At 39.8% G+C, this 26375-nt stretch overlaps 1 protein-coding gene and 1 non-coding gene across 11 annotated transcripts in view; both read left to right on the forward strand.

Moving 5' to 3' along the window:
• The window catches only part of Pikfyve (phosphoinositide kinase, FYVE-type zinc finger containing), a 94124-nt gene that overhangs the window by 49688 nt on the left and 18061 nt on the right, over positions 1-26375 (forward strand). For all 10 annotated transcript variants that reach the window (XM_063237377.1, XM_063237375.1, XM_063237382.1 and 7 more), the window contains 14 exons: positions 6881-7021; positions 7626-7752; positions 7992-9151; positions 10385-10485; positions 13657-13728; positions 14511-14682; positions 15274-15452; positions 17020-17133; positions 17466-17574; positions 17687-17841; positions 18486-18576; positions 21090-21150; positions 21969-22106; positions 25700-25820. In XM_063237377.1, the coding sequence (XP_063093447.1) occupies positions 6881-7021; positions 7626-7752; positions 7992-9151; positions 10385-10485; positions 13657-13728; positions 14511-14682; positions 15274-15452; positions 17020-17133; positions 17466-17574; positions 17687-17841; positions 18486-18576; positions 21090-21150; positions 21969-22106; positions 25700-25820 (2741 nt within the window). The remainder of the gene's footprint in view (positions 1-6880; positions 7022-7625; positions 7753-7991; positions 9152-10384; positions 10486-13656; positions 13729-14510; positions 14683-15273; positions 15453-17019; positions 17134-17465; positions 17575-17686; positions 17842-18485; positions 18577-21089; positions 21151-21968; positions 22107-25699; positions 25821-26375) is intronic.
• LOC111758197 (U6 spliceosomal RNA) lies at positions 5192-5296 on the forward strand. The gene has a single exon (XR_002792419.1). It is a non-coding gene; the product is annotated as a U6 spliceosomal RNA (small nuclear RNA).

A 26375-nucleotide genomic window follows, 5' to 3' on the forward strand; every position in this document is an offset into this window, starting at 1 on the left:
CACTGATCTTCGGCTCTGTTTTGATTCCAATACCATGTTGATTTTACTACTGTTGCTTTGTAGTATAACTTCAAGTCAGGGATTGTGATGCCTCCTGCTTTGTCTTTGCTGCTTAGAATTGCCTTTGCGATTCTAGGTCTCTTCTGGTTCCAGATGAAATTTAGGAGTGATTTCTCTAGATCTATAAGGTATGTTGATGGTATTTCTATTGGGATTGCATTGAATCTGTATAACAGTTTTGGGAGAATGGCCATTTTCACAATGTTTGTTCTTCCTATCCATGAGCAAGGGATGTCTTTCCATTTTCTGAGATCATCTTCAATTTCCTTTTTCAGTGTATTATAATTTTCACTGTATAAGTCTTTCACTTCTTTCATAAGAGTAATTCCTAAATATTTCATTTTTTTGCTTGCTAATGTGAATAGTCCAGTTTCTCTTATTTCCCTCTCTGTAATTTTGTTGTTCGTGTATAGGAATGCTATTGATTTCTGAGTATTGATTTTGTATCCAGCCACATTCCTGAATTTATTTATTGTATCTAAGAGTATTTCAATGGAGTTTAGGGGGTCTTCTATGTAGAGTATCATGTCATCTGCAAACAGTGATAATTTAACTTCTTCTTTTCCTATCTTTACCCCTTTTATTTCTCTTTCTTGCCTAATTGCTCTGGCTAGTACTTCCAGTACTATATTAAATAGGAATGGCGATAAAGGACATCCTTGTCTTGTACCCGATTTTAAAGTAAAGGCTTTTAATTTTTGGCCATTTAGTATGATGCTGGCTGTTGGTTTGTCATAAATGGCCTTTATTATATTGAGGTAAAGACCATTTATTCCAATTTTCTGTAAAGTTCTTATCATGAATAAGTGTTGGACCTTATCGAAGGCTTTTTCTGCATCTATAGAAATGATCATGTGATTCTTATTTTTGGCTTTATTGATATGGTGGATTACATTTATTGATTTGCGTATGTTGAACCATCCTTGCATTCCTGGGATGAATCCCACTTGGTCATGGTGTATAATCTTCTTGATGATTTGCTGGATCCTATTTGCCAATATTTTATTGAGGATTTTTGCATCTGTGTTCATTAGGGAGATCGGTCTATAGTTCTCTTTTATAGTTGGGTGTTTCTCAGGTTTTGGTACTAGAGTAATATTTGCTTCCAGGAATGACTTAGGAAGGATTGCTTCCCTTTCAATTTCATTGAATAGTTTGAGGAGTGTCGGCATTAGGTCTTCTTTATATTTCTTGTAGAATTCTGCAGTGAATCCATCTGGGCCTGGGCTCTTCTTGGTGGGCAAGGACCCAATTACATTTTCAATTTCATTTGCAGAGATTGGGTTATTCAACAGTTTTATATCCTCTTGATCTAGCTTTGGTACTTCATATGCTTCTAAGAATCTGTCTATTTCTTCTGTGTTATCAAACTTTTGAGAGTAGAGGTTTTCGAAATAGGTGTTGATGATCCTCTGTATTTCTATTGGGTCTGTAGTGATTTCTCCTTTTTCATTTCTTATTGCATGAATTTGAGCTTTTTCTTTCCTTTTTTTAATAAGGTTGGCTAGGGGCTTATCGATTTTATTTATTCTTTCAAAGAACCAACTCTTTGATTCGTTGATTCTTTGGATTGTTTTCTTAGTCTCTATTGCATTGATTTCTGCTCTGATTTTTATAATTTCCTCTCTTCTTTTGGCTTTGGGCTTGACTTGCTCTTCTTTTTCTAGCTGTTTGAGGTGTAGCATCAAGTTATTTATTTGTATTCGTTCTGTTTTCCTGATGTGGGAACTCAGTGCAATAAATTTTCCTCTCAGAACGGCTTTCATTGCATCCCACAGATTGCGGTAAGTTGTATCTGTATTTGTATTTGCTTGTAGGTATTGTTTAATTTCTTCTTTAATTTCTTCTGTGACCCACTGATTACTCAAGAGTGTGTTATTTAGTTTCCATGTGTTTGCGGAATTTTTGCAGTATCCTTTGTCATTAATTTCTAATTTCAGAGCGCTATGATCCGATAATATGCAAGGGATGATTTCAACTCTTTTGCATTTGCTTAAATATGTTCTGTGAGCTAATATATGGTCTATTTTAGAAAATGATCCATGTACTGCTGAGAAGAATGTGTATTCTGATGTTGTTGGGTGGAACATTCTGTATATGTCTATCAAACCCATTTGTTCACAGGTGTGATTCAGTTCTGTTATTTCTTTGCTCATTTTCTGTCTGGTTGATCTGTCCCTTGGTGTCAGTGGTGTATTAAGGTCTCCTGTTACAATTGTGTTACTGATAATTTGAGTTTTCATTTCTGTTAATAATTGTTTTATATAACTGGGTGCTCTGGAGTTTGGTGCGTATATATTTAAGATAGTTATCTCTTCCTCTTGGAGTTTTCCCCTTACGAGTATGTAGTGACCTTCTTTGTCCTTTATGGTCATTGTTGGTTTAAAGTTCACGTTGTCTGCAAACAGAATGGCTACTCCTGCCTTTTTTTGGATTCCTGCTGCATGAAGAATTGTTTTCCATCCTTTGACTTTCAGTCTGTGAGTATCTTTCTGGGTTAGATGGGTTTCCTGTAAACAGCATATGGTTGGATTTTGTTTCTTGATCCATTCTGCTAGTCTGTTTCTTTTGATTGGTGCATTGAGACCATTTACATTAATGGTTATTACTGTTAAATGCTGGTTAATTGTAGGAATGTTATCTCTCTGCTGTTGCATCTTTATCTTTCTGTTCTGTTTAATTATTTGCTTTGCTTAGTGCTTTTTTCCTTTGTGTATCTAAACTGTCTTTCAATATTTTTTGCAGGGTTGGTTTGGTGTTCATGAAGTTCTTCAGCTGTTCTTTGTCATGGAAGTATCGTATTGCACCATCTATTTTGAATGATAGTTTTGCAGGATATATCAGTCTTGGTTGGAAATCATTTTGCTTTAGGATCTGGAATACTTCACTCCATGCTCTTCTTGACTTTATCGTTTGTGCTGAGAAGTCTGCTGTGATTCTGATAGGTTTTCCTTTATAAGTGATCTGTCTTTTCTCTCTGACAGCTTTTAATAATCTATTCTTGTGTTGGATTTCTGGGATGGTGATTATTATATGTCTGGGTGTAGTTTTATTTTGGTTATGACTGTTTGGAGTTCTATATGCTTCACTGATCCTGATGTCAGTTTCTGATCTCATGCTTGGGAAATTTTCAGCTATTACTTCTCTAAATATCCTCCTGACATCCTTCATGTTGTCTCCCTCTCTTTCATTAATCCCTATCATTCTTATGTTATTCTTCTTTGCATCGTCTTGCAGTTGTTGAATTGTTGTTTCCTGATTCCTTGTTATTTTCAAAAGATCTTTCCTTTCCTGTTCACTAGCTGCAATCCTGTCTTCAAGGTCTGAAATTCTATCTTCACTTTCATTAAGGCGGTTTTTACAACTTTCAGTGGAGTTTTTTATTTCCTGTATATCTCTGTGCATCTGCATTATGTATTCTGTTTGTTTCTTATATTGCTCGTCTAGGGATTCTATCTTTTTGTTTAGTTCCTCCAATTTTTTAACTGTGTTTTCTTTAGATATATTTAGAATCTCTTTCATTTCTTTTATCATTTCTTCTTTTATCTGGGAGATTATTTCGAGTTTGAATTTCTTTAAAGCTTCCTGGAGTTGCTTGTCAATTTCAGTGGCTATTGTGTCCGATATATGAGGTGGATGGGATATATTTTCTTCTATATACATCGCTCCTAGGGTTTCTTGAGATGGGCTGGAGGTTTGAGGTTGTAATTTGGTCTTTCGTTTTGTCATTTTCCTATATTTCTGTGTTTCAAGTGTTATTTGAAAGCTTCCTCAGGATCTGTTGAAAATCCCCTTCTATGTTTGGAGCTACTGAGACTCTGGCGCCGCGCTACCCCAAGCCATTGGGCCTACAGAACCAGTGGCCCTCCTCTGCCTGCTCAGAACTCCGCAGTTCCAGACAAGCTGGGCCTCAGGGACACTGTGCGCCCACCTGCCCCTTGGAAGCTCCACAGTTCTTCAATCGCAGCCGGGTTAGGGTACTCACCACAGGCCGCAGTGCTTCAGGAACCTGTGGACCCTCCCTGGTTGCAGAGATATCCACAGTCCTCCAGACACATGGAGAGGCCGATGCAGGCACCACAAATATGCCCAGCTCCCCCTCTGCAGTCCAATGGCCAGGCGCGGCAGCTAAACAGGCTGGGCTAGGCTGATAGTGTGGGCCCGCCCACCCGTCGGTAGCTTAGCAATTCTCCAAGTGTAACTGGAATGGGGAGGCTGATGTGGAAGCCTCAAACCCACCTTTCCCCTTCACTGCACCTGGAAGCCTGGGGGAACTCCAGCAGTCTGGGCACAGATATCCAGAGTCCTCCAGACACTCAGAGAGGCCGCTGAGGGCACCCCAGATCTGCCCAGCTCCTCCTCTGCAGACCTATGGCCAGGCGCGGCAGCTAAACAGGCTGGGCTAGGCTGGTAGTGTGGGCCAGCCCACCTATCGGGAGCTGAGCAGGTCTCCAAGTGAAACCGGAATGGGGAGGCTGATGTGGAAGCCTCAAACCCACCTCTCTCCTTCACTGCACCTGGAAGCCTGGGGGAACTCCAGCAGTCTGGGCGCAGATATCCAGAGTCCTCCAGACACGCAGAGAGGCCGGTGAGGGCACCCCAGATCTGCCCAGCTCCTCCTCTGCAGACCTATGGCCAGGCGCGGCAGCTAAACAGGCTGGGCTAGGCTGGTAGTGTGGGCCAGCCCACCTATCGGGAGCTGAGCAGGTCTCCAAGTGAAGCCGGAATGGGGAGGCTGATGTGGAAGCCTCAAACCCACCTCTCTCCTTCCCTGCACCTGGAAGCCTGGGGGAACTCCAGCAGTCTGGGCGCAGATATCCAGAGTCCTCCAGACACGCAGAGAGGCCGGTGAGGGCACCCCAGATCTGCCCAGCTCCTCCTCTGCAGACCTGTCTACTGTGTTGTTATTTAAACATCCACTTTATTGTTCCTCATTTCCAAGTGTAGCTTGCAATCAGCTTACCAAAATAAAGTCTTTTCATGGTAGAGAAGTGTGTTGTGGGCAGATACATAGCTAAGAATCAGCTTAGGTAATATAAAGCATCTCTTTCATCGGTGCCTTTATGCATAATTTTATGGTGTCTTCAACCCCTGCTCTAGTATAAACTTTTTGAATTGAAAAAAGATTCCAGTGCTCGCTTCGGCAGCATGTATACTAAAATTGGAATGATAAGAGAAAACAGCATGGCCCTTCTGCAAGGATGTCACGCAAATTCGTGACATGTTAAAAAAAAAAAGATCTCAAGAGTTTCAGCTGATTTTTTTTCTTTCTTTTTCCTTATCTTTCCCTTTCTTTTCCTCCCTCCTACCCTCTTTCTGTTTCCCTCCTTTCCTCTCCTCGTTCTCCATCCTCTCCAGGTGGGATCACTTTGGAGAATTGGAAAGGTAGATGGTGAGGAAAAAAGAGAGTGAGGAACAAAGGGGCAGGGAGCTCTACTCTGTGCTCCTGGCTCACCTCCTGTATTCCTGCCTGGCCGATCGTGGGCCTGGGTGTCTTCTTAATACAATAAGGTGTTTCACAGATAGGGATCGTAGTTAATTGGAATTAGAAGTGAGAAGAAATTTATTTGCCATTCATATCCTAGAGGCAGAAATTTTTAAAAAGGGCTAATTATGCTTTATTGGAACTATACAGATAAAAACATTTTTTAATGCTGTCAAGTTGTAACCGAGTCAGCAGGGTAGAAAGTAGTACATTTCAAGGGGAAAATTCCATTTTGTTAATAAGGTAAAGAATTTGAAGCTGTGAAGTTTGTCTCAGGAAAGCAGGCAAAAAGCAGAAGAAATATACAGGCAACTGGTCATGCTCATTGCAGGAATGAGCTCACGTGTTGCAAAGGGCCGGCATAATACAGCCTTGCTCAGAAAATACTGCTGGCACATGGAGCAGGAGCGACAGATGTACCCATTTTCAGGTGTTTCTCATCTGGAGCCAAGACGTTTTATAAAATAGTTAACACATTGAATTCTTTTAACTCTGGTTATTATGTAAAATATTCACTTGCTTTGCAAGCAAACGTTAGTCATGAAGTTATGTTGAGCATTATGTATTAGATTGATAGCTGTTAGAGGCAGAGTATGATTGGTGGGAAGTTTGGGACTAGGAAGTAGCTGAAATCGCGTAAGTTGAAGAGCTAATTTTTCTAGTACCCAGAAGAGATGCTCTTGTTTGTTTTAAAATGGGAAAGAGAATTCATAACCATATGAAAAATACAAAAATTGCTTTCATTTTGGGGGCTATGAGGTTAGGGTTATTGGTTGCTTAATGTAGTTTTTAACTTCTGAGAGCTAGCTAATTGGAAGCTTGGTTTCTGTTTGTTTATTTTTGAGACAGTGTCTTGCCATGTAGTTCAGGCTGACCTTGAACTCACTGCATAGCCTCAAACTCAGTGATTTTTCTGCCTCAGCCTCCCAAGTGCTGGGATTACAGGTGTGTGCCACCCTGCCCAGTGGAAGTTTGGTTTTTATAATACACACTATTTTTTTTTTTTTTTTTTGTGGTACTGGGGATCCAACTCACGACTTCATGCTTGCTAGGCAGGTGCTTATGCCACTGAGCTAAATCCCTGGCCCCAATATACACTATTTAAGAAGTGAAATTCTTTCAAAGTAAAATTAGTTGAAGAATGGAGTTACTCCTGAAATTTTTCAGAAAAATTGGTAGTTTAGGATGGTGAATGGAATTCTTGGTTGTATTTTACTTAATTTTGTGTCAGACTTATTTGTGAATATATCACTTAGGCTAAGTGATCATTTATATTAATGTTCAAGCTGTCCTGATATTTTACTATGTCCAATATTTTTGATTTATCTGACTTAGGAAAGGGAATTCCTGAAGAATTATGTTCAACGAATAGTTGATGTTCGACCCACATTGGTTCTGGTTGAGAAAACAGTGTCTCGGATTGCCCAGGATATGTTGCTGGAGCATGGCATCACGTTGGTCATTAATGTGAAGTCCGTGAGTGTTCTTATTTGTGTATCACTTTAAAAAGCATAGCTTCTAGATTCAGGGCATATGCATATATGGTAGACACACAGGCATTTTTATTTCTCTGTGTATATATTTAAAGTGGGGCGAAAGGCGTGGTAGCTATTTTATTATCAAGACTGGAGAACCTCAGGTTGAGTCTCGAAAGTGTTGGATGCTTACATAATGCTTATTATAGCTGTCTGTAAGACTAATGCTGGGCTAGAGACTATGTAATCAGCAGGTGTTCGTTGGTTCTTTGTTTTGTTGAGGAATTTTACAAGCAGAAAAATTTTCTGCCCTTGAAAAGCCTGCTCTCTGTGGAATTAAGGCTAATTCTAGGAATTTTTCTTCCCATAGAATTTTGATAATACACGATGCTCAAATGACTTTTGGTAATATTAGTATGTCTATGGCTTTATTTTAGTGATCATGTATTGATACTGATTACTTAACTGTCAACTTATCTAAAAAGACTTAAAATTTATCATATAATTACTAAAGCTAAGAAAATCATTTATTTTATTTTGTCTTTACGTTTTTAGGTTAAATTTAGTAAGATTTTTATTTTGTAATTTATTTGCCTTTGCTGTAGCAAGTTTTAGAACGAATCAGTCGAATGACCCAAGGTGACTTAGTGATGTCCATGGACCAGCTGCTCACAAAACCACACCTGGGCACTTGTCACAAGTTTTATATGCAGATATTTCAGCTGCCAAATGGTGAGTATTCTTAGCATGGATTCATTTGCAATTGGGGAATCTTAGGAAGTGATGTAACATCTTAGTTCTGTAATGTTCGTTTAGGAGAAAATACCTGTGGGTCATTAAGTGAGGGTAGCAGCTGTGGTCTGACTCGCTCACCTTTTTTTTTTGGTAAATGCTCAGGCAGTGAATTAATTGTGTTTGCACTTCTGAATTGTTACCTAAGCCTTCTTGACTTCTTGTTTGTGTATTTGTAGAACAAACCAAAACGCTGATGTTTTTTGAAGGTTGTCCCCAGCACCTGGGCTGTACCATCAAGCTCAGAGGGGGCTCTGAGTATGAGCTGGCTCGAGTTAAGGAGATCCTGATATTCATGGTCTGCGTAGCTTACCATTCTCAGCTAGAGATCTCCTTCCTCATGGATGAGTTCGCTATGCCGCCCATGTTAATGCAGAGCCCCTCGTTCCATTCTCTGATTGAGGAACAGGGTGATGAGGGGACTGCACAGGAGCCGTGCAGCGGGAGCGCCCTTCCCCGGGATCCTGGCTGCCCTCCCGAGGTACTGCCCGCTGAAGAGAGCACTGCGCTGGAGTCACGGATTGTGTTTGAGAGGAGTGAGCAGGAAGGCAAAAGTGTCCCACAGACTGCTGCCTCTTCGAAGCTTCAGGAGTGTGCCACGGCGCCTTGCCCGGCGGGCATCCCCTGTGCACTCTTCCAGTCAGTCCCGGAGTCATTGCTGCCGCTCCACGTGGACCAGCAGGATACTGTAGGCGGTGAGCAGCTGGAGGAGCCTCTGAGGCAAGCAGAAGAGCACCAGGACCCGAAGAGCCAAATGAGAGCCTTTAGAGACCCTCTACAGGATGACACCGGATTGTACGTGACTGAGGAAGTCACTACCTCTGAAGATCAGCGAAAGACTTACGCTCTGACTTTTAAACAGGAATTGAAAGATGTGATCCTCTGCATCTCCCCCGTAATCACATTCCGGGAGCCTTTCCTCCTGACGGAAAGGGGGATGAGGTGCTCTACACGAGACTACTTTCCAGAGCAGATTTACTGGTCTCCCCTCCTTAACAAAGAGTTCAGAGAAATGGAGAGCAGGAGGAAGAAGCAGCTGCTTAGAGATCTCTCTGGGCTTCAGGGCATGAATGGAAGCATTCAGGCCAAGACTATTCAAGTCTTACCCTCACACGAGCTAGTTAGCACGAGGATCGCGGAGCATTTGGGGGACAGCCAGAGCCTGGGGAGAATGCTGGCTGATTATCGAGCCCGAGGCGGAAGAATTCAGTCTAGATATTCTGATCCGTTTACTCACTCAAAGGATGCCCTGAGTACTGCAAGTGGCAGAGCGGGAAGCAGAACTGAGGCTGATGAAGAGAGGGGGCTGATTCCCAGCGAGGCCGTGTGGTCAGCAAAGGTGAGCCCAGGCCACTGCCCATTTCCATGTAAACCTGGAGTGTTTGAAGGACTCCACTGCAGTGGTACAAAAGAAAAAAAAATCAGTATGCCAAGCTGCATGCACACTGATCAGATATTTCTTCTTCTTGGCCATGTTTTTGGTCTTGAGTCTCCTGGCTTATATATTTGACTACTTCAAATAGAGTTGTGAAGTAATGAACCTGGGTTTTGGGGTTTAAGACAAACTCACAGTGAGGTAGGAGCCCTTCTGTCAGAGGAAGTGATTGCCGTCCCCACTGGAATGGTTAGATGTCTAGGTGTACCTCGTTCCTTTTGAAGGCAGTGACACGAAGTGAGAGATGGAAGCTTATCGTAGGACATGGATGTAGCTTTAAAAAAAGTTGGAGTTTTTTTTTTACTAAACTTTCAAACATATAACAAAATTGCTTGTGGACATTGTTATTTAACCATAGCAATGGTCTTGTTAGCAGTAAGGGTACTTTGTCGGGCGTGGTGGTGCACGCCTGTTATATCCCAGCCCTTCAGGAGGCTGAGGTAGGAGGATCACTGAGAGTTTGAGTCTATCCTGGGATACAATAGTGAGTTCAAGGTCAGCCTGGACTACATAATGAGACCCTGTCTCAAAAAAAAAAAAAAATAAAAGTACCTAAGGAGGATTTATTTATGGACACATTATTGATAGTATACTAACAAAACTAATGGAGAAATCTATCTCTATCTTTAAATGAGGAAATATAATTGTCTAATAAAACAAAAAGGCATTCATTTTCACTACCCAAAGAAATACATTTTTTTTAATTTGTAAGACCGGCATAAAGGAAAGTGATAAGAGAGCCACAGTTCATGAGGGTGTGGAAAAACGTCTTTTTAAGTTTTACATACATTTGTATAAATTTATAGAAAGTGATAGTGAAATCTCTTGATTTGCACATATATTGTTATGCCTTTGACCCAGAACTGCTAGTCTTTGAATGTATTCCTATAGAATTAAATGAATTAGACACGTTTGCACTTTGTAGGAATGCATGTGTGAAGATATATTATGTTCAGTTTGCTTCAGAAACCGACTTCCTTGTTTATATTTAGTTTGTTGTAGTCTTCATCATCACCAGAAGCCCTGCAAGTGACAATAGGAGTCTGTGCCAATAGAGAGGACCGGGTGGGTATTAGGAGCCTGCAGCGGTGCCGTGGCGCAGTGCTGTCTCGGTGCTCACGTGTCCCTTCTCCGCAGGTGGACTGCCTGAACCCCACTAACCACCAGAGGCTGTGCGTGCTCTTCAGCAGCTCTTCCGCCCAGTCCAGCAACGCCCCCAGTGCCTGTGTCAGTCCCTGGTAGGATTCTCCTCTCCCTACTCTGTTGCGCTTGTGAATTTAGGCAAAGAAAGGAAACACAGTTCTTAGGGTCTGTTTTTAGATACAGGGCATACTACTGGCTGTGTATGAATTGATAGAATTTTAAACATAGAAGGTTAAAAAAAAAAACATAGAAGGTAAATATGAAACTTATGCTTTAAGGGTGAAAATACTAGGAGGGAGAGCGTAGGAATTCATACTTACGAAAAGGATGCAGTGGGGCTCACGAGACACCCCATCAGAAATGGGGTGAGTGGGGCTGGGGTATAAAACAGAAATCCTGAACACAAGAAGGCAGCTTGAAGGAGAAGCCACCTGATGAATTCCAGTGCCAGGAGAGTTTAGAGACTGAATCAGAGCCACCCTTGATCCTGGCACAGCCCATGTCTGGTGGACACACATCTGGAGGAGTCTAATGTCACAAAGGAATTAGTGAGCACAGCAGGGGCTCCCAGGCTCTTGCAGTTAGTGCCCAGCCTGGCACACAGGCAGATCTGTTGCCCAGTGCAGTAAAACCCTGCTTGCAGAGACAACCCGTGGCCCCTTCAGCTATCTGATTTTTGACAAAAGATGCTGAAAACTTGTTGACAAAAGATAGCCTCTTTAACAAGTGCTGCTAGGAAACTGTTTCTCCATGTGCAGAAGAATGACTAGATGCATCTCTTTCCTCCTTTACTACAATGAAATAAAAATGGACCAAACGGCTAGAAAGAGCAACACAAATTACATCTGGAAAATGAAATAGGTAGAACTCTTGAAGACGTAGGCATACACAAGGACTTTCTCAACAGAGTCCCAATAGCACAAGAAATAATAGCAAGGATCAACAAAAGGGATTATAACCAGCAGAGTGAAGAGACAGACTACACAATGGGCATTTTTTTTTTGGTCAGCTACTCCTTGAACAGAAGGTTAGTGCTTCGAATACATGAAGAACTAAAAAAAAAAAAAAAAAAAAAAAAAAAAAAAAAAAAAAAAAAAAAAAAATCAGATGCTCTGCAGAAGAAAAGACCCAATAAAACATGGGCAATTTACATGAATAGACACTTCTCACTAGAAGTTCAGATTACCAGTAAGTAATTTAAGTTTAAGTAATTTAAACATGTTCAGCATCTTTTCCAGTTTAAGAACTGAGATTCAGTCTTACTCCAGTAAGAGTGGCTGTCATTAAGGACTCATAGAACAGGTGCTGAGAAGGCTGGGGGTGGGGGTGGGGAATCCTTTACATTGTTGGTTGGAATGAAAACTATAACCACTGTGGGAATTAATAGGATGATTCCTCAGAAAACCCAAACTAGGGCTGGGATGTAGCTCAGCAGCACAGCGCCTGCCTGGCAAGGGCGAGGCCCTGGAGTTGATTCCTGGTACCGAAACCAACCAACAACCAACTAAACAAAACCTCCAGAAATAGAAATTCCATTTGACTTAGCTACTATGCCTTTTCTGAGTATTTTCTAAAGAATTAAAGTCTTCAGGTTCCCATTATGCATGCATACTTATGTTTAAGCAGCAAAATTCATAATAGCTAAATTATTGAAGTGCTGAATTGGGATAAAGAATGGATAAAGGAAATGTGTGTCATTTGTAAAAATGATGGACCTTGGGACTGTAATACATAGCACAGGAATCTGACACAGAAGGTTAAGTATCACTTATGTTCTCTCTGAGAAGTATAGAATAAATAGCCAAATGAAAGAGATTTTAAGAAACAGGGAGGTTGACTGAGTGTGAGGAGGGTCTGGAGAAAGGATGAGAGAGGGAAGGGGGAGTAAAAATGATCAAGATGGGATACAAATAGGTACCACTTCCCAAGATTGTAATTGTGTCTCACCTACGTATGCTGATAACTATGATAAAATTGACAAAAGAGAAGCTGGTTTATAAGTAGTATGGTCGTAGCATGTGCAGTTTAGCCAGGTTTTCCTTAAGGCTTGATTTTTATAAAAACAGTCAGCTTTTTACCTATTGCGTTCGATGCTGGGGATGGAACCATTGCTCAGCTAAGCACAGGCTTCACTTATGAGCTCCACCCTAGTCCAGCCTTTTGCCTTAAGTAACTATAATTTTTTTACTGCTTAACAGTGTACCCCAGCATCGACTCAGGCAGTGCGTCAGTTTATGTACTGACTACCCCACGCAGCGCTCCGGCAGCTGTCATTTCAGCCATTGGGTTCTATCTATTGAGTAAATTTGATAAAATTATCATTTTTATGTTTCCTGTCATATTAGCTTATAAACATTCAAAAATACACATTTTGGTCATCCTGTATTTAAATAATTGGACTGGAGAGTGGTTAATTTGATCAGTATAAATACAGATGCATTTTATAATGTTATAAATTACTGTTTCAAGTGGTACTCACAAAAGTCTGAGGTTGCTTTGCATTCTTATGTAATTTACCTTAAGACAGCACAGTTGAGAGGCTGGGGCATAACTTGGTTCTGGAGTGTGTGCCTAGTGAGTTCAGTCTCTAGCATCACACGGACATACATGGTGTAAGCACAGTCACACTTTGTGTACTGCTGTTTCCATGACAACACTATTTTCAGCAGTAAGACCAGAGATTCTTAGACATTACATAGGTAAGCAAGTAGGCCTGGGGCTGGGAAGCCCATGCAGATTTTCTCTGGGAATTTGTGAACTCAGGACAAAGCTTGAGTAGATGTGCGTTTCAAGGTGTATGTAACCAAACTTTCTTACTTTTGGGTAGTTGTAAGTTAGGTGCAAAATTAGGAATTCTCTCATTAGCAAGAATAGTAGTGACTTTTCTCTATCCCCAGTAGAGGTCTGGGCTAACTACAGAAGTCCATTTATATGATGGCGGGCTTATGGCTTTCTGAGGGGACTTGTGCTTATTCATAATGCAATTGAGCTATACTCTGTCAATATTATAGTGTATGCATCCTCATCAAATAGATCATAAGATGCTAATGGCTTGGGAGAGAAAGAGATGCCATAGTGTAGCTGATCTGAACTTGCTTTACAAGATGGTGGATACCAAACCGATTCTTTAAGAACAAACACATTGTACATGCTTCGGAGGTTCATGATTAGCACATTTAATAACTAGAATGTGTAATCTCCTGGTTTTTTTTTTTTTTGCTGAGTGGTAATTCTTGCAGTTTTTAAGTAGTGATCTCTTCTTTTAGGATTGTAACTATGGAATTTTATGGAAAGAATGATCTCACATTAGGAATATTTTTAGAAAGATACTGTTTCAGGTAAGAATTAATTTTCTCCTTATATTCCATTATGAATTTTTGAAACCTAGCATGTAAACATCAGTTGGATGTTAGATATGGTTGTGTGGTTCTTACTTTCATGTCATGTATCAGAATATACTTTACAAAGATGTAATCTATTTCATGCTCAAACTGGGATGTTTAATCTGTTGTATTCTTCATATATTTGCTTACTTACCTGTCACCTCTAAGACTATTTCAGGGTGTTATTTTTAGAGTGATTTAAATCCACTAGACTTTTGTTTAAGTCTAGTGCTGTTGCTCACATGACAGAGAGCAAGTGATTTAATCTTTTTATCACTCTCCTTAAATAGATGATAACAATTCTAAAAAGGTTTTAGTGAGTAAAATGACATGTTTTAAAATCACTTGGCAGTGGAAGGCACTTCACAGCTGGAAGTGATCATCGTACTGTAGCTGGAGATGGAAGTCAGGGCTGCAGAAATCTCAGTGCAGACTGTCTACCAGTCATCATTGTGCTTCTTTGACAGTGGTTCTGGTTAGCCCAGGGGTATCTCAGTTCCCAAACTCAGTTCTCTCCCTAAACTGGTTACAAACCGAACTGGATGAGATAAATCAAATTTCCCTGTGAGGTCCGTGTCGAATCTAACTGATTAAATTTGATTTGATTCTTGTTCGGTTTGGTTTGTGATCAGAATTGTGGAAAGAATCAAGCTCGTGAGCCAAGGTACCACTGTGTTTGTTCTTCATGCTTGCCTGCTTCATACTCAATGTGAGCAGAGCTCTCTTGTTCGTCACAGGCCTTCTTATCAGTGTCCTAGCATGTTCTGCGATACCCCCATGGTGCACCACATTCGTCGCTTTGTCCACGGCCAAGGCTGTGTGCAGATAATTCTGAAGGAGTTGGATTCTCCAGTACCTGGATATCAGCATACTATTCTCACATATTCCTGGTGCAGAATCTGCAAACAGGTAAATTAAAACTTGTAACAGGGCATAATGTTTCTAATGAAATTTATTTCTTTATTTGTGGAGCTCTTTTTTTGGGGGGGGGTGGATAGCCCATATTCTTTTGGAATGTCTTATTTATCAGTGTGTTTTTTTTTATCTTCTCTTCCTATATTGTATGTCCAGTCTAAAAATTTTTGATAATTTCACTTTAGGACTGTTATCAGCCATGAAATAAGTACAGGAACCTCGTTTGGTACAATATGTTGAGACTGACACAATTCTCAATTATGTTTCTTTATTCATTTAGTGAATATGTAGTTTATTTAGCTCTGAGTGCTGGCTACTGTGCTAGGTCCTAGGAATAACAAAAGATGAAGACTGGCTTCTGTCCCTTATGGGAGGAGACATACTTACAAAGCAATAATTACGGTGTATTAGGGTATTTTCTTAGTAGATGTGAGCCTGTATTCATATTTCTATCTGAAGAGATATAGCTGTATTAAGTTTGGATTAGAAAATACATTTAAAAATGGTATATGATTTTAAGTTTGGACTAGAAAATACATTTTAAAATGGTATGTGATTAGATAAATTACTTTTGTTAAATTTTAGGTAACACCTGTTGTTGCTCTTTCCAATGAATCTTGGTCTATGTCATTTGCAAAGTACCTTGAACTGAGGTTCTATGGGCATCAGTATACACGGAGAGCCAATGCTGAGCCATGTGGTCACTCCATCCACCATGATTATCACCAGTATTTCTCCTATAACCAGATGGTAGCGTCTTTCAGGTAAGACACCAAAGGGATCCTGTACTTGGAGGCTTTGTAAATATTTACTGCAGTTAAGTCAAATTCACTTGTGAGGCATCTATCCCATCTCACTCCTGCAAATGTGCAAGGGCAGAAGCTACTGAGAGCTTTCAGTGTTATCTTTTAGGCCATGCTCTCAGAAATAGGCTTACTGTTACTCTTACTTAGAGACTTCATAGGCTTTCTAAGTGCGAGTAAAATATTGTGAGTTTCCTTAGAGGGGTAGCTAGTCGTGGAGTCACAATTTGAACCCTGGTTGATCTTCTGTTCTTGGCCTCAAAAACCTGTCAGAATTTTTTGTAAAAGCATTAATTGCCATAAAAATGATCAAATACTTATGATTGAATTACACGTTCAAAGAAGAAGTCACCACCGTGGTATAACATAATTTGAGCGTGCTCCAGATTCTGCCTTTAGACCGTGTGTGGAATTGGAACACTTCTCACGGCCCCCAGCATGAGTGTGGTGGGCTCAGCCTCTGTTGTATTCCCTGTGTCGCTGCAGTAGTCTCTGCCAGTCCCCTTTCGGCCTTGCCTCTGCTACCTGTGCTCAGCACAGCAGTCAGAGTGAACCTGTGTGAGGAAAACCAGCTTAGGTCACCGTGTGTCCGAGGACGCTCCGAGGGTGTCCGCTTGTCACCGAGTGAGAGCTGGAGCCCTTTTCCTGACCTCCAAGCGCCCACACGATAGGGCTGCCCCCCGGGCCTTGCCGTTCTCCTCTCCCACTGCCCTCCTTTGGTTCGCCCTGCTGCCGCCTTGCTGCCCCTCAGCGGGCCTCAGCTGTCAGGCAGGTTCCTGCCGGGAGCCCTCTGTTTTCCTCCCGACTGCTCGTTGCCTGCTCTTGTGGGTCTTTGTCCACGTTTTACGTGGCCCAGCACTCTCTTAGGCCTAGCCCTACTTCTCTTTCTTGCTTCATTTTTCTCTGTCGCACTTAGACCATCTGAAATATGTTTTAAATATGAATTTGTTTTGTTGCCCAATATTATTATTCCTGAATCCTGAGGACAGGAATTTTGGCCCTTGTTTTAGTGCTGTAATCTGGTGCATAGTAGACATTCAGGAAATATTTGCTAATTAGAACTTATTTCCTTAATAACTTTTCAGAACCTAGGGCATAGATGGGATATAGCATTGACTAGTTATACCTCAGGTGGAAAGGAAGTAAAAACATACGAGGACTCCTCAGGGCCTGGTAAGGTAACAGATTTCTATGTGTAAGCTAATTGTAGGAAGGCATCCCTTTCCTCACTCAGAAAGTTTATTCAGTGCCATCTTTATTTTTATGGCAGATGAGGATAGCGTTAAAAGGATACATGATGGCATCATAGTGCTGAGATAACATGAAGTCCCTCCAGAATTGGAGAAGATACTTAAAATGAGTGAAATTACCTTCAGTATTCTTAGTATTCTTTTAAAGTGCCATAAAATTTGTGAAAACTTTTTTTACTTATGCCTTATAGGATAGTTGACCATCCAAATGTAGCTCTACTCAGGGTTTTAAAATAGTTTTTCATTTTTCTACTGTTACTTGTATTTTCTTCTCTTAGTTATTCTCCCATTCGGCTTCTTGAAGTATGTGTTCCACTTCCCAAAATATTCATTAAACGTCAGACCCCACTGAAAGTATCCCTTCTTCAAGATCTCAAAGATTTCTTTCAAAAGTAAGTTTCAGTTTCTTTGAACATCTGTTTTTGTTTAGTAATGATTATAATCTGTAGATGTTTTAAAATGGCATTTATTTAAGTTTCTTTGAAAAGGTAAGTAGCTTAGTTTTAGCGCATAGATGCTTTGTGTGAAAAAAGAAAAATGCAGACGGTATAGGAAAGTATTAAGGTCAAACTTTCAGACATAACAAAGCACCATTAAAATTTTGAAGTATGCAACATTCTATGTGATTTTTAATTGGAATAGATTTCAGTTACATATAATATATAATTTTATATATTAGAAAATTTGATTTCACCTTCTCTAAAGATGCTCTCTCCTTTCTTAGAGTTTCACAGGTATATTTAGCCGTTGATGAAAGACTGGCATCTCTGAAGACCGATACATTTAGCAGAACAAGAGAGGAGAAAATGGAAGATATCTTTGCACAGAAAGAGGTAACTCATTTCTTTGGCAGAAGTTCTAAAGTTAACTATTAGCTTAGAAGTTTCTTTCTGGGATATCTATATACTGTCTTAGTGTGCTGAAATGACCTCTTTTGCCTTACAGATGGAAGAAGTTGAGTTCAAGAGCTGGATTGAAAAGATGCAAGCAAGGCTCATGTCGTGCTCTGTGGATGCCCCTCAGCAACTGCAGTCCGTCTTTGAGTCACTCATTGCCAAGAAACAAAGTCTTTGTGAAGTGCTGCAAGCTTGGAATAACAGGTAGGACTTCGCAGTTTGCTTTTCTTACTTTAGGGCCAATTTTGCTGTGCTCTGATTTGATTAAATCTAAAAATTATTATTAATTGTAGAGTTTTCATTTTATTCTTAAGTTATGCAGAAGGTTTTTTTTTAATCATTTTCCTTTTCATCCTCTAAAATATATGTGCTAATCTTTCGATTGTGAAGCTATAAAAGACAAAATGGGAACAGCCTTCAGTGCTGTATCAAATGTATGTGCTGCTGAATGGAATTTAACTGAATTATTAGGCCATAACTGATAATTGCTTTGGTTAGGCAAGAATTTTGTTTATCTTATGTTAAAATTTAGATACGTATTTTTAGAAATAGTTTTCTTGATGATAATTTGCTATTCTTTCTTTTGTTTTGGTACTGAGGCTCAAACTCATGACCTTGTGCTTGCCAGGTCGGTGCTTATGCTGCTAAACTAAATCCCCAGCCTCATAACTTGCTATCCTTTTAAAATTATAGTCTATCAGTGAGAACTCTGGATTGGTTCTAGATATGACAAGAACTTGGTTCTAATTATGTACAACTTTAAAATGTATCCAAGTAGGAGAATTTAATTATGGTGATTTCAGTTTATAAAGAGAACATTTATATACATTGTAGGCCTTTGGTTGTAGGTTGCAGGAACTATTCCAGCAGGAAAAAGGCAAAAAGCGGCCTTCAGTTCCTCCAAGTCCAGGAAGAGTGAGACAAGGAGAAGAAAGCAAGGTAATAAAATGTATGGTCTTTGGCATTTCATTGATAGAAACTTACTAGTAGTAGTTTAATAGGTAATTTATTAATATCAAGTAGGGCTTTCCATCTTGAAATTGTGAGATTTCAAGGGGCTATGACTTGGATTACTTTAATATGCTAGCCTGAAATGAATGACATGTTAGATCAGTTCATTTGAAATGTTGGGGGCTGGGGATTTAGCTCAGCAGCATAAGCGCCTGCCTTGCAAGCAGGCAGTCGTGAGTTCGATCCCTGGTACTGATAAAAATGAAAAAGACAAAAAAAAAAGAAATGTCATGCAGCTGCTACCCCAGCGTCAGTAAAGGTACTGTCACAGTGATGCCGAGATCTCGTGCTCAGCGTGTGCAGCAGAGGCCTCATGTATGTTACTGTGCAGTTCTAAGTCATCTTTATCTTAAATGAGAAGCTCTTGCTCAGGTGCCTGGCCAGGGAAGTTGGCCTAATTGATCTTTTCCAGCTGTATTAGTTTTTTCTTGCTGAGTGGCAGATTGGTCTCACACAGTGTCCAAAAGCATGAAGCTGTTATTCCAGAGTTTCTGCGAGCTGGAGACCTGACACGTATGGCTTGGTTCTCTGCTCAGAATGCATCAGAGCTGGACTCAAGGATTGCACCTGGATTTCTGATTTATTGGAGCTTCAAGGTCTTCTTCCAAGGTTATTGGCAGAATTCGCTTTCTACTAGTGACAGACTGACTTCTTGTGTTGGTGGCCATAGACCTGAGGTTTTTCCATAACTCCTGAGACACTGTTTGTGTTCCTTGCCATGTAGTCCTCTCTATCTTCAAAGCCTGAAACAACGGCCAAGTTCCTCTTACGAAGATCACTTACCCCACTGTGTAGAGACGCAGATTGCAGGACACATTATGCTTACATCAGGACCATCTGGATTGTTCCCTGTTTTGAAGTCAACTGGCCTAGGACTATAATTACATCTACAAAACCCTTTACAGCAATACACAGCGGTATTAGTGTGTTTGAGTGGGAGAAGGTGTGTGTACACTATGCCTGGGAGTCCTGAGGCCATTTTAGAATGCTGTCGGGGTGACCAGATTTCTCAGTTTGATGTCAGTGTCAGGGTCTTGGGTTATATTACAAAGGCTTTGGAGACAGTGTTTTCTTTTTGTACAGTGTGTAGTATTTGTTGAGAAATATGTTCATTGGATGAGGAATCCAAGGGCTTTAGATGTTTTTGTTATTCAATAATTTATAATGAGTCCTTCCTTTTGTCTCTGTGTGAGAATCATGTTTCCTTAAAGTGTAGAAGAACAAGGTTAAGCTGTGTGTTAGTATTCCTCAACTAGTCCAAGTCTGCTGATGACTAGCACAGATTACTGGTGGTCTTTCTGTTTGCCCACTGAAGAGACTACAAAGCTAATAATATGAAACCCCTATATAAAAGCATTTAGAAACAGAATTGAAAATATAAAATGACTCAGCATTTGGTCATCTTTATGAAAGATTGATAATTGATTCGAAACTTCATTGTACTGCCTTTGTATTTATGTACTTGATTAGTATTTCTTGAGTGCTGATTTTGTGTCAGGTATTTCTCTCGATTATAAGCATGCAGTTGTAAACAAAGACCATAGCTACTGTTTTCATTAAACATTTGTTTAATGAGGAAGAGACTGATCATAAACATTTGAACCCATAGACATTTAACAAATATAATAAGGTATAAAGAAAAAAGAGAGATGGTTTTGATAAGAACGAGGGAGCGCTGGTGGGTTGCTTTATGTAGGGTGGCTGAGGATGTTTCTGTGATATGGTGACCTTTAAATAGTGACCTAAGGAATGACCTTGAAAAAAATTTTATATGGGACTAAGAGTCATTCTATACATCTTATGCATAGGTAATAGGACTTGAGTAGATTCAGTGATAGTAAAAGATTACTGCCCTCAATGGATAATCATGTGTATTCCTAAAATGCTTTAATGCCAAGAAATGAGCTTGCTGTGTAGAATGATACCCTCAAAATGTGGTTCAAGAACTCCTGAGAGCTCAGCGTTCTTTTGGAGATTCTGCAGATTGGTTTTCTTAACTGTATCTATATGAAACAGAACTTTAATCATAGCGATATCCTAGCAGATTAATAGCAGATACAGATTGCTAGCTATCATCTGTAACATTGAAGAATTGTAGAAAAATGCAAAAACAGTTTTACTCATTTTATTTTAGATTTTGGAAAGTAGATATAGTTTTCTATAATTGATTACATTATTCATGTTAAATAATGGGTTTTATTATTTTTAAATGAATAAGGGACTGAGAACATTTTTTCATGTTTAATGAGAAATATTTTAATGTTTAATTTCTAATCAGGTAAATATTTCTAATAAGTTAAAACTATTTTAAGTTATTAAGGGAGATGGTTATAATTTTTAAGAGTATAAACAGATCTTGGTACCAAAAGGTTTAACATTCACAGGACTATGCAATTTTAAAAATGTAATTTTAATATTTCCTTAATCTTATTTTTCCACAGATAAGTGGAATGGATGCGTCACCACGAAATGTTTCTCCAGGACTTCAAAATGGAGAAAAAGGTTGGTCGTTGACTCGGTTGATCATTTGACATTAGACTTAAAGAAAATTTTTACTGTATAAGTTGTTTTGAACTAATTTTGAGCATTCTTTTTCCTAATGACATTATTCATAGACTTTATTTTCCTCTTTCTAGAACATTTATAACCCTACCAGTTTATCATGCAGCAGCATTTAAAAGATAAATTAGGACATAGAAATACATACAACGAGGGCTGCTGATAGGGAAGAAAAACAGAACAAAATTAATTTTCTTTCTTATAAAATTGAGTCCCACGGTTCACTGCAGAAGTCTTATTTAATTTGTATTTTTGGTTTCACTAAAGTCATTTTGAGATGTCTTTTACAGTGTTTCATTGAACACCTTGTCATCATAGAAGCAGTACATAGAAAAATTTGTGTAGACTTGAGCAAGAGCTCAACTCGTAATTCTTGATATTTTTCTGTAATAATTATAATTTGTTTTTTTCCTCAGCATAAGATTGTCATTTTTTTCTGTAGTGTCCTAATTTCATTCTCTCTTAAACCGAGTAATATTGAGGTAGATTATGTGGATTAGTGAGAACAGTATTAGGTTAGCCTGTCAGAATTGGTTTATAGTCATGGTAGTGTCATTAGGATTTGATTGTGGTCATCTACTTCCCCTGGATTTTTGTGTCTGTTTCTGTGATATGAGCTATTGATGTACATGGTTTATATATAACTAAAATTCTGTGTTTTAGGAAGTAGACATGTGAGTTGGAATTTAAAAATCATTGATACTAGACAGAAACAGATTTACTGTTTTTACCTGACTCACATAAGTCTGTGCCTTTGTTAGAGGATCGCTTTTTGACAACGCTGTCCAGCCAGAGCTCCACCAGTTCTACCCATCTCCAGCTGCCGACCCCACCTGAAGTGATGGCTGAGCAACCAGGAGGAGGGCCTCCTGACCTGGACACAGCCAGTGGTTCTGAAGGTACAGTGCAGGTCGCTTTTATCATGCTTCATTAAATCTGGGACTTTTAAAATTTTTAGCTACTACATTGGTCTGATGGTATTCTTTGCAGTAATGTTTGCAGTACATAATGAATACATTATGGGAGTCAGCACATGTGCATAATACATCTTAATTCTTTTTATATCCCTCTCCTTTCTCCTTCTTCCTTCTAGTTTGCAAAAGATCATTCTCTCTGTTTTCTATTGTCTGTCTTTTATTTTGTTCTTTAATTTACATACATTTTGGATTTCTCATGTAAGAGGAGCCATGCAATATTTAAGCTTGTGTGTCTATTTCACTTATATTTTGGTTTCAAGGTGCATCATTTTCCTAAAAGTGATTCAGATGTATCCTTCTTTAGAGCAGAGCAGTACTCCATTGCATATAAATGCATTTTCTTTATCAGCTCATCTATTGATAGACATACAGGTTGCTTCTAAGAGTTAGCTGTTGTGAGTTGTGCTGTTGTAAACATGGGTGTGCATGTAATGTGATGTCTTTAACTCTTTCAGGCAGACACCTGAAAGGAATACCTGTGTCAAATGAGATTTCTAGTTTTAGTGTTTTGAAGAATCTCCCTGTTGTTTCTATAGTGGTTGTACTAGTTTGGATTTGCAGCAACAATGTGTTAGGATTTGTTTTTCCCTGCAGTCTCACTAGAGTTTGTGAGGATAATCATTTTTTCTGGAGTAAGATGGCACCTCAGTTTTGTTTTAATTTGCATTTTTGCAATGGCCAGAAGTGCTGATCACTTTTTCATGTATTATTGGCCATTTGTAGTCTTCTGAGAGGTGTCCCTTCACTTTCAGTTGCCCATGTTTTGATAAGTTTTCTATTTTGGGGAGTTCTGATTTTTTTGTTTTTAGTTATTTCTATATACTAGGTATTAGTTCTCTGTCTGATGGACAGCTGAATTTTTCTCCACTTGTAGGTTCTTGTAGGTTTTCTCTTTACTCGGTTGTTTGTTTCCTTTGCTGTGTGGAAACTTTATAGTTTGATATAATCCTGTTTGTTGCTTTTTGATATTCTTGTCTAGTTGTTCTAGTCAGAGAGTCCTCACCTGTCCCTGGGTCTTCAAGACTTTTACCTATTTTATCTTTGAGCAGACCATTTTTCTTTTGACAGTTCTTTGATACATGTTGATTTTAGTTTAATATACAGTGAGAGCCTATTTTTCCTCCAGTGCATGTTTTTGAGCCCTTTTTCAGAGATCAGATGGCTGAACATGCCTGGGGAGTTGTTTCTGCATCCTTTCTTCTGCTCCACTGATCTGTACATTTGTTTTTGTCCAGCATCATGCTATTTTTATCACAGTAGTTTTGTAATACAGCCTGAAGTCCAGTATTGTAATGCCTCTTGCTTTGCTCTTCTTGCTCAGGATTGCTTTTGCTAGTCTGGGTCTCTTCTGGTTCAGTACATGCTTGTTTTGATTGAGATTGTGTTTATTCCATGTGTCAGTTTTGGAAGCATGGCCATGGTTTTGGATGACTGACTGAGTAGTTTCTTCGAGGGTCTCCTTTACGGCATGCACCAGGTATGTGGGACCTAGGCCTGTTTTGCTTCCACACTCAGTTTTTTTGTGTATGAATGCTGCATCCTGCCTGCCTTTCTCTGGGCCTACTTGGTCAAGGGCTGTATCTGTTCCAGTTTCCATGTCCCTCTGAGTCTTCTCGGTGACGCTTTTCTCTGCTGGGTTATATCTATGGATTGGTGAGGTGCCCCCTGCTCCCGATTTCCTGTTTCCCTGCACACAGGCTGTGCCAGTCGTCCAGCCCAAGGTGCCTTCCTGATTATGGTGGCAGATGGGGAGAGCAAGCAGATCACTCTGGGTTCTGCGTTAGATGTAGGTAGTGGGGTGGGGGTGTCAAGCACTGTACTGAGCTCAGTACTGCACTTTTAGACCCAGCACCTCACATGGCTGACCTGGGTTCTCAGCTTGGAGAGCGGAACCCCTGTGTCCTTCCTGGCCTGAGTTTACATTTCTCTGGGAGGCTATGCCTAGCTGGCCGGCCCTCTGCATCTGTCTGTTGTGACCATCTTCCCTCCCGTCCTGAGGTGGAGCTAGCACAGAAATCCTGAGGTGTAGTTGTGCTGTCTCAGTCTTCCCTTTCCCAGTGTGACTCCTGATTGACACGTTCACGACAGTGCTGAGCAGCTCTGATTTGTGTGTCTTGTGGCTGGGCAGCTCTGATTTAATGTTATTAGAAAAAAGACTGACAGATGTTAACAGATCGGTTCGTACCATCTGTGGTGCGGGCTGCCTGATGGGACAGTCATGGGTTTAAACCAGTGGGAAGGGGAAGCTCTGTCAAATGTGGCAGATACTGTGCTGGATTCCTCACCAGTTCATGAGGCAGGAGTCACTTAAAGCCCCATGCTGATCCCCAGTCTGGGTTTCCTTGGGGCCGCTGCCGGCCCAGTCCATCGCTCTCCCTGGAGCTGTGACCGTCTGTGGGCTCACCTTGCGCTGGCAGCGTCGTCAGGTCCCCTTCCTGAGAGCTGGGGCCAGTTTTGTAGACTGCTTCTTTTTTTCCTTTGTGTTTTACTCCAGTTTTTCAGCTTCTTTCTAGTTTCTAGATTTTCTGATTCCCAGAGATCTACTACAGTTTTTTCTTCACCGAGTTGTTTTCCAGGTGTCTCAGTTCTAGGTCCTGGAGAGCTGTATTTTGCACCGTCTTTCCACTGCCGTTTTTTAGCCCCCTCCTTTTGGTGTTTGAGGCAGGGTCTTACTGTCTGGTTCAGGCTGCCCTGAAACTCACAGGCTGCTCTCAGACCCTTGACCCTCCCACCTTAGCTTCTCGAGCTCTTTGGTTTGTATGTGTTCTGAGAAAGAAACATGCTGCTATTTCCTTGACACAGTGCTTTCTTTAGGAATTCTTATTTTATGCTTAGTGATAATGCTTTTTAAAATGTGACTTTTTATTATATCAGTTCTTCCTTTAGTTGACTTGCCTGATTTCTTTCCAACAAAATGTCATTCAGCATCTGAACCTTCTGAGCCTCTTTATGTCCTTAAGTTTCATGAAGAATGAGGTGGTTACCTTGTAGCAAAATGAGAAACTGCTGCCATTTCTCCAGCAAAAATACTTATTTTTTAATAGCAAATTCATCCCTTTCTTTCTTTTCTTGCTAAGTAGTGACTAATTATTGCATAAACTTGACTGTAACATTATAGCTGTTAACTAAACTCAAGTATAGTAGTAGCCGCAGTTCATATGAGTGCACTGACGAGGCGGCGTGGGTAGCTATAATGAGGTTCATGCCGGTAGCTCCTTTGAGGCTGCTGCCTGCAATGATAGAAAACCACTGATTGTTGGATTATCTCTGTTTTAGAGTAGGTAAAATGTCAGGGAAAAAATGGTTTGTGGAGGCAGTGCTTGTGTGTTTCTTACTTTTGCTTTTTCATTTATTCTTTAAGCCATTTTTCTTAGATCAGAAATTTTAAACTGTGTTTGGTAGTTGTGATATGGATACATCTCTCTGTATTTCCAAAAACAAAGGGAAAATAAGTTGATAGTTTTGAATACTTTTTGTTCTTCCTAAGTATATAAATAGAATATTTTTCATCTTAGATGTGTTTGATGGACATTTGCTGGGATCCACAGACAGCCAGGTGAAAGAAAAGTCAACCATGAAAGCCATCTTCGCAAATTTGCTTCCAGGAAATAGCTATAATCCTATTCCATTTCCTTTGTAAGTATTATAAATACTAGTGACTATTACGTGGTTTTGTTTTTCCTTTAATTAAAAGAACTCTCCCTAGACTCTTTCCCTATATATTTCAGTGCATTTATTATGTACAACTATGTAATTTTCAATCCTAGATTTTATGTCATCATAGTAAGAGATGTTTTTTGACATGTAATTTGTAGAACATGTAATCATTATTAATATAGTAGTGAATGAAGAAAGCATTAAATGTTCAGTGTTTAAAATTATTTGTACTAAAAAAATTGCTTGCATAATACATATATAAATTTAGGTTGAAGATACAATGCTGTGCATATTGATCTCATGATCTTTAAAACATATTGGTATTTGTATATGAGGGTGAATTACTGGCCCAGTAATTCACTGGGCGCTGGCATCATTGTCACAGTAATGGCGAAGTACAATTACTCATGCAAGTTTTTATATGAACTTGTTTATGCTGGGCTCACCTAGGCCAGGAAAAAACATAAGCTAACTGTGAAAAGGTTGTTTGTCCTGTACTAGTTGAACTGTGTGGCTGTCAAATGCTGCTATTGT

Source organism: Cavia porcellus, unplaced genomic scaffold (genome assembly GCF_034190915.1).
Source record: "Cavia porcellus strain 051 isolate PalLab524CR breed Dunkin Hartley unplaced genomic scaffold, mCavPor4.1 scaffold_26, whole genome shotgun sequence".
Taxonomy (NCBI): domain Eukaryota; kingdom Metazoa; phylum Chordata; class Mammalia; order Rodentia; family Caviidae; genus Cavia; species Cavia porcellus.